This window comes from Salvelinus namaycush, chromosome 1 (assembly GCF_016432855.1).
Source record: "Salvelinus namaycush isolate Seneca chromosome 1, SaNama_1.0, whole genome shotgun sequence".
Taxonomy (NCBI): domain Eukaryota; kingdom Metazoa; phylum Chordata; class Actinopteri; order Salmoniformes; family Salmonidae; genus Salvelinus; species Salvelinus namaycush.
In genome coordinates, this window is record NC_052307.1 from 21,270,698 (window position 1) to 21,288,707 (window position 18,010).

Genomic DNA, 18,010 nt, shown 5'->3' on the forward strand with positions numbered 1-18,010 from the left:
ATAACCCTGTGTGGCATCAACTGTGCCACAAGAGCATGCTGAAGTGGCATAGTCAATATCCACGTTTATAAACACAGGGTCGATATTGTTATTTGTGGTCATAAATATGATTTTGAGTTCATTCTGAGGGGGGGGGGGGGGGGTGCTATGTATTTTACAGTACAAGGGGAGGGACCCTCCAGTAAAATCGAACTATCCCTTTGCTAGGTTGCATGCCTAAGTATGCTGCAGGGCTGTCTGACAAAATCATTTGACTAGTTCATCAAATAGATGAGGCATACTTTCACGAAATGTCTGTCCCTCTCATCATCATATTGTGTACTTTCCTCTCTCAAAGTCTATGCGGTCTGTGTGTATCTAACCTGTAGCAGGCGTTAAAGTTATCTGACACGGAGAAATGTCGGTGGAAACGCCTTTATGCACAAATATTGATATAACAACCATCACATGGAAATAAACATGGAGTCACGCGATGATATGTTGTGTGGTACTCCCATTACGACTCGGGAAAGGATGCAGTTCATTAGGCTACAGCTGGAATAATATACACTTTTCCAGTACACGGATGCGCGCGACTCTTGGCGGCAGTAAGAAACGATCGCCATCTGCACCCATTCAACATAGCCTACATTTACGTTATTACTTCTAAACAAAATTTAAAATGGTTTCTCATACCCTTCCAATTAAGTTTTGGTTCTTGATTGTATTATGAAATGCACTCAAACAACATGTAAATAAAGGCTTTTTTTTGCGGCGTTCTAGAACTCTCCCTTGTTCTGACCACAAACGGCAATGTTTGTAAACACTGAAAGGGGTCTATACATGATGAATTTCACAGCTAGTAAATGTGCAAGGTGATGAGCTTGATGCTCCTTTCCAATAAATATCCAGGGTCTTATTCTGGTGACATGATGATCGATGCTTGGCTGCCGTTTGACAAATACAAATAATAGCGCTCATCCATAATAATCTCAATGTAGGTAGCCTACACGCACTGTATCTGCGAGCTGTTAGCTAGAGCGCATATGCAAAGACAAGAGTGGTCACATTTTCTATATAATAACAGTTGTGAAAAAGCCCTCAGAGTTGAAAATGCGATGGAAACCCATTTAACTTTTCCATTCGGTACATAGGACTGATGGTAAATTATTTGTTTGTGCGCTACGTCATGACGCCCAGCCTCTTATCCGCAAAAAGTCAGTTTGATTTAAACATCTCTGGTGGGGAAATGTGCATACTGAATACTAGAATATTCGCATTAAAATCTGTCGCAAATTGGATGGAAACCTAGCTACTGTGTGTAGTTAAATACCATGTTTCTGCGCTGAACTATGTTGATTATTTGCTTCATGAAAACTACAACTCCCATCAACCCAGCATCCCGCATAGTTCTTTACTTAAATTCTCTCGTAAATTATTTTATTTCCCTTGAGAAGACACCATGGGCTCACAATAAACATAACTAAATGGAATTCAACTAACTGAACCAATGTCGCTCAATTTGTTGTTTAATAACCGAAAAAAACGGAATATCGGTTAATCGTTCAGCACTATTGTAGCGTAATGTACAACTAAAAGTCTCCAAACAGGCAAGAGTGGTCAACCGCTGTAAGAGCAGCTCATTGTTCCCTCTCCCCATCCCCCTCCCCAGTTCGGTTCCTGCGAAATAGCATTGCCTCTAGCCCTCTTAAAGGCACAGAGCATGGTTAGGTGCGAGTATGAGCAGTTAAACATTGAAGGAATAAGTATGTCTGTCCAGAGAGCTAGACCTGAATGTGACAATGGTGCTACATCAGGCATGGTCTGATTTAGCGTAATCTATTTCCTTTAGTTTTAGAAAAAGTCAACACTTGGCCTCAGGTGAAGTGTAGTGAAAGGCCTCACATGTATAATCATGCTGCCTCCTACACTACTCTCCCACACCCTGACTGTTCACACAAAAATACCAGTCACAATGACCGATCCTTTTCCATGATCACAGTAACTTGACCAAGAACACAATCTGACAGGTACCAGTGTGTGACAAATAGCTGGTAGACAACAGAGGGGGACAATGTATATTCATTGTGTCCTCTTCAGGGTTTTTGTTGAGAAAGGTTTGTTCCAAAGGTGAGAGGATTCTGGATCACATTTAAAGCCAAGCAATTATTGGGATCAACTAACTACTTTGGTGAGCAGCTCATTCTTTTCTTGCTAGGGTCTGAGATAGGTCATCTGGATACAACAACATGAGCCAGGGACAGGAGAAGGTGTCTGTATGACCTCTTAAATAGCTATCTCTTGCCCAGTGGATTAGTTCTCTTACCAAAACAACACACCATGTTTCCCTTTTCCATCCATTCCCTAGTCAAATTATTACCCTATTCCTGCTTATGGTGCTGAGTGAGTGGGGATCGAGAAAAGAAAGAGATAGAAGGCAGGGAGAGAAAATACATTCTACTCACAGGATTACTGGTCTAAAGCCCCCCCCCTTGAGAAAGACAAAACAGCATGCAGATTAGAAACCCAACGTGGCTAATGTTCTGTTCTCTGACCTGTTCAGATTCTGAATCATAATCCTCTTCATCTGCACTCAGTGACAAGGCCATGGTTCCTCTCTTCTCATCGTCTGTCTAGCGTTGTAGAGAAAACTGACATGGCTGAAGCCTCCAGCCCTGCTGCTGTTCCCTGCTCACTCGTCCCCCTCTCTCCGTCTCTCTCCCTCCCTCTCTCCACACACAGTTCAGGACCAAGCAGCTGTACAGGCACACACAAGGCGACAGGAAGCCTCATGAATATGCACAGGAAAGGTCAGGAGAGACAGGGGGCAGGCAAAGCCAATGGAGAGGCAGATTACATTTGCTTACAGGGTTGGTTACAAAGGGCACCCAGAGTCAGAATGGGACTGGAGGGTGGTAGGGAGGGAATGGTCAGGAATAGTACAGATGGGCAATGGGAAGACATCTGGCTCCTTGGGAATAAAGGGAGTGGCATGGTATCACACACAAAAAAAAATCATAATGATTGAGGACATGTTTCACTTTACTACAGTGACAGACACGCAGGTTGACGTTTATTGTCATGAGTCTTGTCCTGGAGGCAGAATTTAGTGATTTCCCTTTAGATAGGCCTGCTGCAAAGTCAAAATTGGCTCTATTGTAAAAATTCATGAAAACAAAACATATGCTTTTTGGTCTTTAATTTAAGGTTAAGCGTTAGGGTTAGCAGTGTGGTTAAGAGTAGGTTTAAAATCAGATGTTATGGCAGTGGCTGTGCCAGCTAGTGACCACTCTGCCTCCAGAACAAGATTCATGAAGAAAAACGCTAAACTGCGACAGACACAGGAAGCCATCAGCTGCTCTGGGTTTGATTGCTCTGCCCTTAATGTCTACAGATAGAGGACAAAGTACCCATCTCATAGTTTCTTGGTAGTTCAAAGCAGAAATAATTAATTGCCAGTAACTAAAGTACTCATGTAGGACATTATTGAGTGCTTTCATTGGAAGAATTACATCTAATTTCTGCACAAGTATTACCAATTTAACAAGAGTGTCATCATGACCATCATTATACTGTTTAAGTCTGATCTAATAATGTACAGAACCCTATTTGTTCTTGTTGACATTTTGTGAAATTCTTGCATCTATGCATATGAACAGATTACACAGTAGGATATTCTAATACAATTGTTAGATTAAAATATGATGGACAAAGAGTCAGCTGCACACTCCTTCCCAAAATCCCTCCATCATACTAAGTATCCCACTAAATAGAAAATACACTGACTAGTTTCTATTTATTGCGTTCCTCAAACTGCGTTGCATGCACTCCCCCACCCTTAATTTGTCGGGGGATGGACTCTACAAGGTGTTGAAAGCGTTCCACAGGGATGCTGGCCCATGTTGACTCCAATGCTTCCCACAGTTGTGTCAAGTTGGCTGGATGTTTTTTGGGTGGTGGACCATTCTTGATACATACGGGAAACTGTTGAGCGTGGAAAAACCCAGCGGCGTTGCAGTTTTTGACACAAACCGGTGTGCCTGGCACCTACTACCATACCCAGTTCAAAAGGCACATACATTTTTTTCTTGCCCATTCACCCTCTGAATGGCACACATACACAATCTATGTCTCAAGGCTTAAAAATCCTTCTTTAACCTGTCCCCCCTTCATCTACACTGATTGAAGTGGATTTAACAAGTGACTTCAATAACAGATACTGTACTTAGTATCACCTGGTCAGTCTATGTAATAGAAAGAAAAGGTGTTCTTAATATTTTGTATACTCTGTATAATGTCCATTATACTGGACAACAATTCTACAAACCTCTAAAGAGTGTGTTTAGGTAAGAGGTAAGAAAGATTTATGGGATTTTCTTGGGGGCAGTATAATCTGGTCACAACTGGCATTAACAGCTGTGACTAGATTGTTCTACATGCCTAACTGGGCCTTGTTCAAATCAAAAATCAAATCAAATGTTATTTGTCACATGCGCCAAACACAACAGGTGTAGACAGTGAAATGCAGTGAAATGTTCTCTGACATCAGGGACATAGTACATGATTGTGTCCTCACCTACCTTGTCTTTAATACCTGGTCAGTGCAGAAACCTGCTCCCTAAACCAATGAGAAGTTTCACAGTGCAGATACTCAAAGCCAGCAGCACCTGTGTGTGAGGGAAGAGACAAGTATTGAGATCCATCTCACATAAAATCAGAGCAATAAAAAGGGCAAAACATATTGTACTAGTAGAAAATGTTCACCAAATAGCTAAAAAGGGAGACCAATAAAGAAGTGAAACATATGAAAATAATTGATAAAAATCACTCGCCAACAAAATTATTTCTAGGCCTTTATTCTCAGGGCTTCATTGAGTTGTCATAATAGCCTATGGCATCCACTAGGTGTCAGTCAAAGATGGCTGCTCAATAGCATGTCTTCCATCATATCCATTCATTGGATAATTAATCCATAAAAACGTGCTAGTTTGCCTTAATGAATGCGACCATCCAACAGCACATATAGAGATAGCTTACCAACACGTCCAATGTCACAGATGCATCGAATTATTACAGATGGAATTCTGGTACTAGAATATTGTCAATATTTTATGGCTGAAATGCAAGTGAAAAAGTATGGCAGCATTTATGCAATTCTATAGGCTATGGACACACACATTTCAATATAATCATCCCACGGTATTCAACACGTTGTTTGCATTCTTTAGGCGAAGTTGATGTGACCTATTCAAAAGTGCACCCACAGATCTAGACATACAACCCCATCGAGGAAATATACAGGAATGTTCATAGGCGCACTACAACTACCGCAAGCAGTAAACTGCGCCGCACACAGAAACAGCATTGGATTGTGGGTAAGATAATATCTTGTGTTTCCTGAATTAGTTATGGCAACAGTAGTAGAAGGTTAACGTTTATAGAAATAACGTTTTTTTTTCTTTAGTTTAGAAGTTCAATTGTATGTCAATTCGCATGAGACCGCATCTTGTGTAGAACTACAGGTTGACTGCTTGAAAAGTTATAACGGTAGCCAGCAATGAGTTTGAACGAACACTCTTTGCAAGCTCTGTCATGGAGAAAACTTTACTTGAGTCGAGCAAAGCTGAAAGCTACGAGCAGAACTTCAGCTCTCCTGTCGGGTTTCGCGATGGTGAGTACTGGACTCAGAGATTGGAGAGGATTCCTGCAACTTTGCCAAAATTGAGTTATATGACGCACAATTTCTTGACACATGACACCTACCGGCCTATTTGACTATCTAATAATGTAGCGTTCGTAACCGAGTGGGAAGGTAGTAATTACCAGTTGTAAATACCAATTCAAGTGCTTTGAACTTGTTGAGAACCGCCGATTGGCTAATGTAATGGCCAACAAGCCGTGTCAACCAAAAAACTGAAAGTGGGCTCACAGCTATCATGTCTGTAAACAAATTATACTGTTCAAAAACCATAATTAATAGATTGCTTTTTATAAATAATATTTTGCTTTTTATAAATAATATTTTGTTGTTAAATGTATCTGCTGAAAATGTTATCGAGGTCATTCCCTTAGTAGGTGAAGTCAGAGGTCAGCATGTGGGAGAAGTCGGAGCTCAGGGATGATGTCTCATTCAAATCAACTGGGAATTTGGAAATCTCAGACTACAGTGCATTCAAGAATTAGCAATTTGATGGATCATCCAAGTCGGAAACTCCGGCATCTTTCTAGACCTGAATGATTTGATCTTGTTTTTAGCATTCAGGGCTTGAACCACCTGATTTATAATGGCCATTATAAACTGGGTGCTTCGAGCGCTGAATGCTGATTGGCTAACAGCTGTGGTATATCAGACCGTATACAACGGGTATGACAAAACATTTATTTTTACTGCTCTAATTACATTGGTAACCAGTTTATAATAGCAATAAGGCACCTCGGGGGATTGTGATATATGGCCAATATACCACGGCTAAGGGGTGTATCCAGATACTCCACGTTGCGTCATGCTTAAGAACAGACATGGTATATTTAAGCAATAAGGCACGAGGGGTTGTGGTATATGGCCAATATACCATGGTTAAAGGCTGTTCTTAAGTACGACGCGAAGCGGAGTGCCTGGATACAACCCTTACCAGTGGCATATTGGCCGTAAACCACAAACCCCAGAGGTATCTGTTGCTATTATAAACAGGATACCAACATAAATATAATAGTAAACAACTAGTTTTGCTTCCTGTGGTATATTTTCTGATTTACACATGGCTGGAATGTTGTTTCAGCATCCAGGACCCAAGCTACCTGGTTTATAATGCTGGATAAACCACAACTTTTTGATTGAAAATAACCGGTGGACAGATTTAACGATACAATTAAAAAAAAAAAATAGGTATGAAACCGGATACATTGCAATTTGTGACGCATAGATTTGCATACCCACGGCCACGGATGGGGCATAGTTGAATGCATTGAAATGTCTCTGCAAGTTTAAACCTCTATGCAAGGCCAGATGCAAAGTAAGGATGCCATTAGTGAGTCAGAGTCATATCTAAACCTTAACCTATCACAAATTAACTGCAGAATATCCTACTGTACCATACAAGCCAATAACATTTAATCTGACAGTCACTCACCCAACAGACAGTTAGACCCAGTACAGTTGTCACCTGGCCACAAGGGTTAGGCTACATCTTTCTGTGCAGCCGGCACTCAACAGAGAAAAACATGAAATTGTCACTTGCCGTGGTTGAGCTATAAAATAGATTATTGTCTGTGTTCAAAATGTTCTGAATCAAATCCTGGGCGTTGCTCTCTCGGTCAGTGTTTCGTGTTAAAATGCCTCTCTGTATTTCAGGTGGCTATGGTAGAGGTGCAGCTGGAGCCAGATCATGTGTATCCCCCAGGGCTGCTGATAGCTTTCAGCGCCTGCACCACTGTCCTAGTGGCAGTGCACCTCTTCGCCCTGATGATCAGCACCTGTATCCTGCCAAACCTGGAGGCCGTCAGCAACGTTCACAACTTAAACTCGGTCAACGAGTCACCCCATGAGCGCATGCACCGCCACATTGAGCTGGCCTGGGCCTTCTCCACTGTTATTGGTACCCTGCTCTTCCTGACCGAGGTGGTTCTGCTGTGCTGGGTCAAGTTCCTGCCCCTCAGGCGCCCCACTGATAATGGCACCATCAGTTCTGGTGAGGCGGCAGCCATTGCCTCCACCTCCATCATGGTGCCATTTGGATTGGTGTTCATCGTCTTCGCTGTGCACTTCTATCGCTCTCTGGTCAGTCACAAAACTGACCGTCAGTTTCAGGAGCTGGAGGAGCTGTCCAATATCACCCGGCTGCAGAACCAGCTGGACCACAGGGCAGAGACGACCAGTCTGCAGCCCTCCTCTGTCCACTTCCCCTAACAGGAACATACACAAGAGTAGAGAGAATAGAGCATTAGACAGCTGTAAGAAATCTATAATGAAGCTTTTTTTTATATCTATTTGCATGAGCACCATGAGAAAGGATACTTTATATAGTAATAAATAATTTCTACAGATGTTTTGTATTGGGATTTGGACTGCTCTAGGCTTTTTCTATTTGCTTAAATGGTTGTGGAGAGGTCAGGAGAATTTGCTTTGTATTGTTCATTCGATTGGACTCAAGCAACTTTTTTTTAATTACTTTGCTGCATGTCTATTGTCTTCCTTATGTCTTCAGGAACAGATCTGAATAGCTGAACGTGAGTGTGACATTTGTAGTTGAATATTTTTGGATATCTTCATTAAATAGATGATATTTGTATTTATATCACATACGCATGACTAAACTACGTTTTGTCTATGGCGGCTGGGGAACACCAAAAGTGTGGGATGAACATTTTGTGAAGTAGCTAGAATTATTCATTTACAAACGATAACCGGCCAATTTCCATGAAAGTAAAACTCCCCAGGAGAGTATAACATGTATTAGCTGCTGTAATAGTTATGGTGCAAGCAAAGTGCAGAATTCAGATATTTTGTGTCAGGTGACCTTAATCTGTCCATCAGGGTTGGAATATTTATATTTGAACTTTTTAAACTCAACACTATTGATAATTGAAGATATGCTCTGATGTTTTTTTGATAAGTTAATGAATTTTAAGCACACTCATCATACTGTTGTTACATGATAGATGAACTCTTATACTGTGGTTGTGAAAATATTAGGCTGAAATATTGTCCTCAACATAATGTACTTCCTTTTAACAATACTGTAAAGCACTGATTGTTTTGCATTTATGTGAAATCACAAGTAGCTACTTCTAAATTAATTTCAATGGAGGCAAAACTTCAGATCTTTATCGTCAACCTTTGAATGTGATCCAAGTGCACATATTACTTTAATAAAATAATGGCATATGATTATTTGCGGTTTTTCTTATTTATGCGTCAGTATATTGGATGAGGGTTGACGCCTTTTTTAAAACATCCCCTTTAAATGCCATTTGATGTTTTTAAGATGTTCTGTTTGGGGGTTTATTAAGCCCCACGCTTAATAAACTCTGACTGCACTGCCTTGTGTCTGTTGCCAAATCCAAGAGGTTGAATAGTTTTCTAGTCGTATACTGTAAATCTGTTACAATGTGCTGAGTCTCCCCAAAGGTAAGTGAATTGGATTGAGAACCTCTTTATTAGACAATCATTGACATTTATGAAATACATTATACATATTTTGTATGTCATATCTGATTATATTCATAGTCATTGGAAGGACTGGAGTCAATGTGCAATTGTTATTATGCATAACAACGCTAGGCTTACCGAAGAATGAATTCTACAAGCTAATCCAGATTTATGTTGCTTCATTTAATCATATTAATGTTCTTTTTTTTGTTTTGTTTTTACAACTATGAGATGTACTATATGAATTACTGTTTGAGTCAACCTTCTCTTTTGTATAAATTAAAAGATTTGGATGCGTCAAAATGAAAAATACAATGGAACTTCCAATTTTTATACAATGGTACCTTCAACTTCTTCCTCATGCATCCTTAATTTTCTAAGACCAAATGTCCCCATTTGTGGTTCTATAACTTGAGGGCGTTGTTCATTTCTATTAAAGAAACACATTTTGACAATATGTCAAGAATTAGCAGGAAGGAACAACAAAGGAAGTCGGTTAGCAGAAGGGTAAAATGCAGCAACAATATTATAAGAGGACTCGTAGGGAGAAGGACTCTGTCATCATCTGTGTTTTCCCTGAGTAAGGCTAGAGTATTGTCTGTATCAGGAGCTCACGGTGGTGGATAGCATTATCTCTTGGGTCACAGAAGGGCACAGAATCCGTTCCTCTTTGCCTTTCTGGATTTCCTTGTTGCTGCAAGGGCTCGTTTGGTAGCCTCTCTGAATATGTCCTCCACATTCTCCTTGTATTTGGCTGAACACTCCAAGTAGAGCTCAGCTTTGATCTTCCTTTTGGTCTCTTCACCCTGCTCAGATTATGAAAAAAGTTGTGATATTCCTAATTGAGAGGCCAAAAAAACATAAACCTTGTCCTACTACTCTGAGGTAACTCTTCCTGTTAGGTGTTTTTAGAAAAGACCCTGAAGGCACAGTGATGCTGAAACATTGGTGTTTTTTTAACCAATAAATAACTGGGAGGTTATATATATGGAGTCTGCGACTCTCTTTGGTTTTTATAGCTTACAGTTTATTCTCTGTTAGTCAGCACCTCTACACTAAATCATTTTCTCTGGGTGTGCACCAGCTCATGCTGTTTATTCGAAAAATATTGTATGACAAAAGTTCCCTCTGACATGAACTAGTTCTGTTGTCAAAAAGCAAATGGCAGATAAATAAATTGAGTCCATGTAAAATGGTTATTCAGAACTTGGATTACCACTCACAAATGTGAGGATTCGCCTTGTAATTACTGTCATAAACATAATATCATCAATGCTCTTGATCTTTTGAAAATGTTTTTGTTCAAACACTTCTGATCAAAGTCTCCCATTCCAATCACACAACCCTAATTCAACCACTTGTATTGCATTTTCAATAAACCCAATACGAATTACTTATGTAAGTGGCATGACAAATGTACATTCAATGTATATAAGTTATACATACATACTGTATGGCTATGTATGAAATCTACCTGGATGTATGTGATGGGGTTCTGGCCTGAGGACCATAGTTTCCTTGCCAAGACCTTGTCTTTCCGCAGATCTGTTTTGCATCCTACCAGGATAATGGGAACGCCATGGCAGAAGTGATGCACCTCGGGGTACCACTGAAATATATGTAAACAGAGTTAGATATTATAAACATTCTATGTCATGCATTCTTGTGAGAGTGACTGCATCTGTGCAAAAATAATTCACCATGAACCTGATAAATACTTGCTTGAGCAAGTATTCAAATATATTTCTGATACTGACATATCTTCATATCATATATACAGTGGAGAGAACAAGTATTTGATACACTGCCGATTTTGCAGGTTTTTCTACTTACAAAGCATGTAGAGGTCTGTAATTTTTATCATAGGTACACTTCAACTGTGAGAGACGGAATCTAAAACAAAAATCCAGAAAATCACATTGTATGATTTTTAAGTAATTCATTTGCATTTTATTGCATGACATAAGTATTTGATACATCAGAAAAGCAGAACTTAATATTTGGTACAGAAACCTTTGTTTGCAATTACAGAGATCATACGTTTCCTGTAGTTCTTGACCAGGTTTGCACACACTGCAGCAGAGATTTTGGCCCACTCCTCCATACAGACCTTCTCCAAATCCTTCAGGTTTCGGGGCTGTCGCTGGGCAATACGGACTTTCAGCTCCCTCCAAAGATTTTCTATTGGGTTCAGGTCTGGAGACTGGCTAGGCCACTCCAGGACCTTGAGATGCTTCTTACGGAGCCACTCCTTAGTTGCCCTGGCTGTGTGTTTCGGGTCGTTGTCATGCTGGAAGACCCAGCCACGACCCATCTTCAATGCTCTTACTGAGGGAAGGAGGTTGTTGGCCAAGATCTCGCGATACATGGCCCCATCCATCCTCCCCTCAATACGGTGCAGTCGTCCTGTCCCCTTTGCAGAAAAGCATCCCCAAAGAATGATGTTTCCACCTCCATGCTTCACGGTTGAGATGGTGTTCTTGGGGTTGTACTCATCCTTCTTCCACCAAACACGGCGAGTGGAGTTTAGACAAAAAAGCTCTGTTTTTGTCTCATCAGACCACATGACCATCTCCCATTCTTCCTCTGGATCATCCAGATGGTCATTGGCAAACTTCAGACGGGCCTGGACATGCGCTGGCTTGAGCAGGGGGACCTTGCGTGCGCTGCAGGATTTTAATCCATGATTGCGTAGTGTGTTACTAATGGTTTTCTTTGAGACTGTGGTCCCAGCTCTCTTCAGGTCATTGACCAGGTCCTGCCATGTAGTTCTGGGCTGATCCCTCACCTTCCTCATGATCATTGATGCCCCACAAGGTGAGATCTTGCATGGAGCCCCAGACCAAGGGTGATTGACCGTCATCTTGAACTTCTTCCATTTTCTAATAATTGCGCCAACAGTTGTTGCCTTCTCACCAAGCTGCTTGCCTATTGTCCTGTAGCCCATCCCAGCCTTGTGCAGGTCTACAATTTTATCCCTGATGTCCTTACACAGCTCTCTGGTCTTGGCCATTGTGGAGAGGTTGGAGTCTGTTTGATTGAGTGTGTGGACAGGTGTCTTTTATACAGGTAACGAGTTCAAACAGGTGCAGTTAATACAGGTAATGAGTGGAGAACAGGAGGGCTTCTTAAAGAAAAACTAACATATCTGTGAGAGCCGGAATTCTTACTGGTTGGTAGGTGATCAAATACTTATGTCATGCAATAAAATGCAAATTAATTACTTAAAAATCATACAATGTGATTTTCTGGATTTTTGATAAAAATGATAATGATGATAAAAATTACAGACCTCTACATGCTTTGTAAGTAGGAAAACCTGCAAAATCAGCAGTGTATCAAATACTTGTTCTCCCCACTGTATATATAATATTCATATATGATACTGACAGCTTCAGCGACATTAATTCTGTTGTAAATGTCATAAAACTTTATATGGCATGTATGTTAACAAGGTTTTTTCCTCATTCGGGGGATTTAAACAGACAAACAAGCAGTAAAGTATGAAGAGAAGACAGTGCAGTACCCTTATTAGGACATTGTCATAACTTGAGGGGCAAATTACATCATAGCAGATCAACACCAGGTTGGCATACGGATAGGACAGAGGCCGTAATCGGTCATAGTCCTCTTGACCTGAAATACACAGAAATACACAGAAACAGATGGATGTGCATTATTAGTCTGCCATGAAAATAATCGTATAGCAAAAAAATCACTCTCTTAAGACGTTAGTTACTTAAATCAATGGCAGCCTTATCTGTTATTGCTAAATCTGTTATATCTCTATCTTTCTTTAAAATATAAATGTGTTTAACTCTCTCCTGAATTTCACTTAGGCCTATCGTAAATTATTAAGATTATTTAGCAACCAGAGGGTGTTTGTTATTGCATTTCTAAGATATTTTTGACAACTTAATAATAGTACAACACGCCCACCAAGACTTGGGATACCTGTTTAGCCAGGTGTAAGTGCACTGGTGCTTTCAAAAGCATGGGTATACAAGACCTTACCTGCAGTATCTTAGAGGTTCAGGCGAAACTCAGCCCCTCTGTACTTCACCTTGGCGACACATTTTTCAAACACAGAGGGAATATATTTCTGAAATGTATAGACAAAAATGTAGTTATATTTCAAGTCCTGTATTTATTTATTTTTATTTCAGATATGATAGCTAAAAAGGTTGAAATTAACTTTGCTCTTTTCGTCATTTTCTGTGGATATATAAATATTATTTTTGTCACATATAGTCAAGTACTTTCACTATAATTTGCTTACATGCAGAGTAAAAATAGTGCTGAAAAACGAATAAAAATACATAGACACTTTTCACTTAAAGCAAGTGTAAAAAGAGAAGAGAACAGCCAGATGATGAGCTGGCTTTGTCAACTGTCTTACCTCTGGAAAGTCTTTTTTAGTGTAAACCATGAGGAGGGAGGTTTTCCCACATCCACCATCACCTACTATCACAACCTTCAACTCCTCTCGCCGCCTGGTATGCCCACTGCTCATGCCTGACACGTTCTGTGGCATGCCTCTCTCTGAGAAGCTAGATGAAAATGTGACAAAGAGCCTCCTCTTGTTGAAGAAGATTTGGTTATCTGGATAATGGCCACAGACACTTGAGATAAGAATAAATTACAACAAACCCTGAGTGAGAAAACTAGCTTAACATAGCACTGTCCATTGTCACCTTGTATATACCTGGGCTGAATATCTAGTGGTTTTAAGGACGCTCCTCTTGGTTGAGTACTTACCCCTCCCACGACAGAAAAGTAGGGCCTCCCCTTTTCTCTGCCCCACCCCACCCATTTATTAATGAATGGGCACATCACCAATGCCTTATCCAGGAACAGGGTTGGGTAGGTTACTTTCTAAATGTAATCCGTTACAGTTACTAGTTACCTGTCCATAATTTTTATCAGTAACGTAACTTTTGGATTACCCAAACTCAGTAATGTAATCTGATTAAATTCAGTTATTTTAGATTACTTTCCTCTTAATTAAGAGGCATTAGAAGAAGACCAAAATGTATTACCAATTGAACGACATCTATTGCAGGATAAATCAATGTTAAAGATTACATAGCTGGCCATATATGGATATTACATTTTACTTTATGGGTTGGTTATGTAGGCTTCTTCTAACCCATCGCTTTCTACTACATATAATAATACGATTAAATGATATCTTTACATTAAAAACCTAAAGGAATTCCAGTCACTCTGTTTTGGTAAAAAGCTGAGGGATGTGTCTGGAGAAGTTAACCACGCTCAGTGTCACACCCTAATCTGTTTCACCTGTCTTTGCGATTGTCTCCACCTCCCTCCAGGAGTCGCTCATCTTCCCCATTATCTCCAGTGTTTTTATATCTGTGTTCTCTGTTTGTCTGTTGCCAATTCGTTTTGTTTTGTCAAGCCTACCAGCATTTTCCCCTCTGCTCCTGTCTCTCGATTGTTCCAGTTTCCTTGTTTTCCCGGTGTTGACCATTCTGCCTGCCCTGAACCTGAGCCTGCCTGCCGTCCTGTACCTTGCTCCACCTATCTGGATTACTGCCATCTGCCTGCCCTGAACCTGAGCCTGCCTGCCGTCCTGTACCTTGCTCCACCTATCTGGATTACTGCCATCTGCCTGCCCTGAACCTGAGCCTGCCTGCCGTCCTGTACCTTGCTCCACCTATCTGGATTACTGCCATCTGCCTGCCCTGAACCTGAGCCTGCCTGCCGTCCTGTACCTTGCTCCACCTATCTGGATTACTGCCATCTGCCTGCCCTGAACCTGAGCCTGCCTGCCGTCCTGTACCTTGCTCCACCTATCTGGATTACTGCCATCTGCCTGCCCTGAACCTGAGCCTGCCTGCCGTCCTGTACCTTGCTCCACCTATCTGGATTACTGCCATCTGCCTGCCCTGAACCTGAGCCTGCCTGCCGTCCTGTACCTTGCTCCACCTATCTGGATTACTGACCTCTGCCTGCCCTGAACCTGAGCCTGCCTGCCGTCCTGTACCTTGCTCCACCTATCTGGATTACTGCCATCTGCCTGCCCTGAACCTGAGCCTGCCTGCCGTCCTGTACCTTGCTCCACCTATCTGGATTACTGACCTCTGCCTGCCCTGAACCTGAGCCTGCCTGCCGTCCTGTACCTTGCTCCACCTATCTGGATTACTGCCATCTGCCTGCCCTGAACCTGAGCCTGCCTGCCGTCCTGTACCTTGCTCCACCTATCTGGATTACTGCCATCTGCCTGCCCTGAACCTGAGCCTGCCTGCCGTCCTGTACCTTGCTCCACCTATCTGGATTACTGCCATCTGCCTGCCCTGAACCTGAGCCTGCCTGCCGTCCTGTACCTTGCTCCACCTATCTGGATTACTGCCATCTGCCTGCCCTGAACCTGAGCCTGCCTGCCGTCCTGTACCTTGCTCCACCTATCTGGATTACTGCCATCTGCCTGCCCTGAACCTGAGCCTGCCTGCCGTCCTGTACCTTGCTCCACCTATCTGGATTACTGCCATCTGCCTGCCCTGAACCTGAGCCTGCCTGCCGTCCTGTACCTTGCTCCACCTATCTGGATTACTGCCATCTGCCTGCCCTGAACCTGAGCCTGCCTGCCGTCCTGTACCTTGCTCCACCTATCTGGATTACTGACCTCTGCCTGCCCTGAACCTGAGCCTGCCTGCCGTCCTGTACCTTGCTCCACCTATCTGGATTACTGACCTCTGCCTGCCCTGAACCTGAGCCTGCCTGCCGTCCTGTACCTTGCTCCACCTATCTGGATTACTGCCATCTGCCTGCCCTTGACCTGTCTGTTGCCTGCCTCTGTTCGATTAATAAACTGTTGTTCCTTCGATGTTGTCTGCATCCGGGTCTTACCTGACGTGTGATACTCAGATTAATAGACAGAGCTATGGATGCAAGGACTGACCATCCATGATATGGATTTATTGTTTATTGTAAATTATTGTTTTAACCATGTTATGAGGATATACAGTGTTTGTTTACATTGACAATGTTTACAAACATTGGAGAAAAACAAGCTTGTCCTTTGGGGTCTCATGGAGTGTGACAGTTGAACTAAGCTCATGAGGCATTTATATACTTCAAGAATCAATGGATATATGGATGTCGCAACTACAGATTTAAATCTATCAAAAGTGTGTGAGTTTGTCCATTAGGCCTAGGATTTTTTTTATAAGCATGAATTAGATTGAACAATAAAAGCCCCACTTTTATTCCATAGGCTGGGATCCGCACTACGTGGCTGTTGCAAGAATGCATTTTCACTGGCTGTCCACTGGTTTCAAAAACAATGATTGATAAGCAGTAGTGGGTTCAAATACACATTTAGATTTGTGAACAGCTATCCACAACAACCACAGTCCGTAAAGCGCAAATAGCTCAATGAGAGAGCAGCAGTTCACATCAATGTGCTATGTAGATATCAATAATACGTGATATCCGTATCACAGTAGACTACACTACTGCTGTCATCCTGATACCCCCAAGCTAAACTTTTAGTAAAATTTGATAAATTTGGATGCCGACAGCAGTCGCACCATTGGAAGACATAGCTTGGACTGTAGCCCACAAAAGCCGATTCCTGCTCTTTTTCCGCGATCCATCAAACACATTTGATGTGTCTTCATAGTGGTCTCTGACTTGTGGTCAGATTCGCTCAGGTGGAACAAACTTACATTTGCGCCTTTTTTTCAATGTTGATTTGAATGTCATTGAGAAAACAGAAGTGTCCAAGATTATTTTTCACAAACATCCTTTCTGAATTTAAAAGTAATCATCGAAGTAATCATCTAGTTTTTCAAAAATATCTGTAATCTGATTACAATATTTTTGCTGGTAACGTAACTGATTACAGTTATCGGTTTTTGTAATCCCTTACTTGTAACAGATTACATGTAATCCGTTACTCCCCAACCCTGTCAAGGAACACATGAAAGCCAGAAGAGATACAATCAAAAGAACCTGAAAAGCCCTTGTTCATTATCTCCAGAACAAAATCAACCTTTAGCAGGAGAGTGAACAAATGGAAATGCTTAAATATGGGTCATGGAAACAGACCCTTTAGTATTATGGCTGTCTGTTGCAATTGGCGCTGTTCCACCCTTTCAAAACAGATTAAATGTATATGCCACCTAGTGGATCAAATGCTAAAGTATGTACATCAATCAGATTGTAGATCATTTATGTACGAATACTCTGCTTGTTTGTAGAATCCATAGACCGTAGGTAGAATCCAATAATAATTTAATAATTTATATTTGATAAAAATGATCTAATAAAACACAGTGATCAGTAACTGAGGTGGGTGACCTGTACACAGCTTGTACGGTGTTTGTTTTCCTTTCTTTTTGGGGGGGACACCTGATGAATGATTGTAGATTTAGGTACTTTCTCCAACAATTCGTCGTCTAGATCCTACACTCTCCATATTTCTATAACTTTACATATATAGTATACCTTTTATATTTTAATGTAGGCCTATTTTATTGACAGAAGCTTGACATTATTTTCTTCAGTTCAAAGTATCGAATGTGCGGAGTGATTCATAAATAGGCTCCCGTCCCCAGTCCCAAATACTGTAAACTGGAAAGAAAAAAGTGCTATGACAACAGGTGCACAATGTAGGTCCGTGGGAGGCAGCTTTCCGTGCAGGTAAGAGAAAATTAGAAATAAAAAACATTGAAACATATTCTCGATTAAAAGAAAAGCGCGATAAAAATGTGCTCAAGACTAGCAAAACATGTAAAAGATCACGAATTACAATAACATTGTATTGGTAGCTACAGGTGAATCGCCATCTCTCCATCACCTGTCAGGGCGTGTTTCAATGGCTTGGACCAGATGATAAAATCTCTAACGAGTAGTCAG

The 18,010-nt window shown here is 41.3% G+C and overlaps 2 protein-coding genes and 1 pseudogene across 6 annotated transcripts in view; 1 reads left to right on the forward strand and 2 right to left on the reverse strand.

The window, feature by feature from the left end:
* The window catches only part of LOC120063786 (lysine-specific demethylase 2B-like), a 36,370-nt gene extending 33,644 nt beyond the window's left edge, over positions 1-2,726 (reverse strand). For 4 of the 5 annotated variants that reach the window (XM_039014260.1, XM_039014328.1, XM_039014400.1 and 1 more), the window contains exon 1: positions 2,535-2,726. In XM_039014260.1, the coding sequence (XP_038870188.1) occupies positions 2,535-2,588 (54 nt within the window). In that variant the 5' untranslated portion in view covers positions 2,589-2,726. The remainder of the gene's footprint in view (positions 1-2,534) is intronic. The other variant, XM_039014121.1, reaches the window with a different exon arrangement.
* A 2,622-nt stretch (positions 2,727-5,348) lies between these two features.
* LOC120054436 (calcium release-activated calcium channel protein 1-like) lies at positions 5,349-8,866 on the forward strand. Its single transcript, XM_039001858.1, has 2 exons — positions 5,349-5,650; positions 7,331-8,866. The coding sequence occupies exons 1-2, from the start codon at positions 5,537-5,539 to the stop codon at positions 7,883-7,885; spliced, it is 669 nt and encodes a 222-aa protein (XP_038857786.1). The 5' UTR covers positions 5,349-5,536; the 3' UTR covers positions 7,886-8,866.
* A 902-nt stretch (positions 8,867-9,768) lies between these two features.
* On the reverse strand, positions 9,769-13,661 carry LOC120054447 (annotated as a pseudogene).
* Between the last annotated feature and the right edge of the window lie 4,349 nt (positions 13,662-18,010).

Coding starts and splice junctions, on each gene's coding strand:
- LOC120054436 (XM_039001858.1), top strand. CDS start 5,537: ATGAGTTTGAACGAACACTCTTTGCAAGCTCTGTCATGGAGAAAACTT. Junction 5,651..7,330: donor TCCTGTCGGGTTTCGCGATG/GTGAGTACTGGA, acceptor TCTGTATTTCAG/GTGGCTATGGTAGAGGTGCA.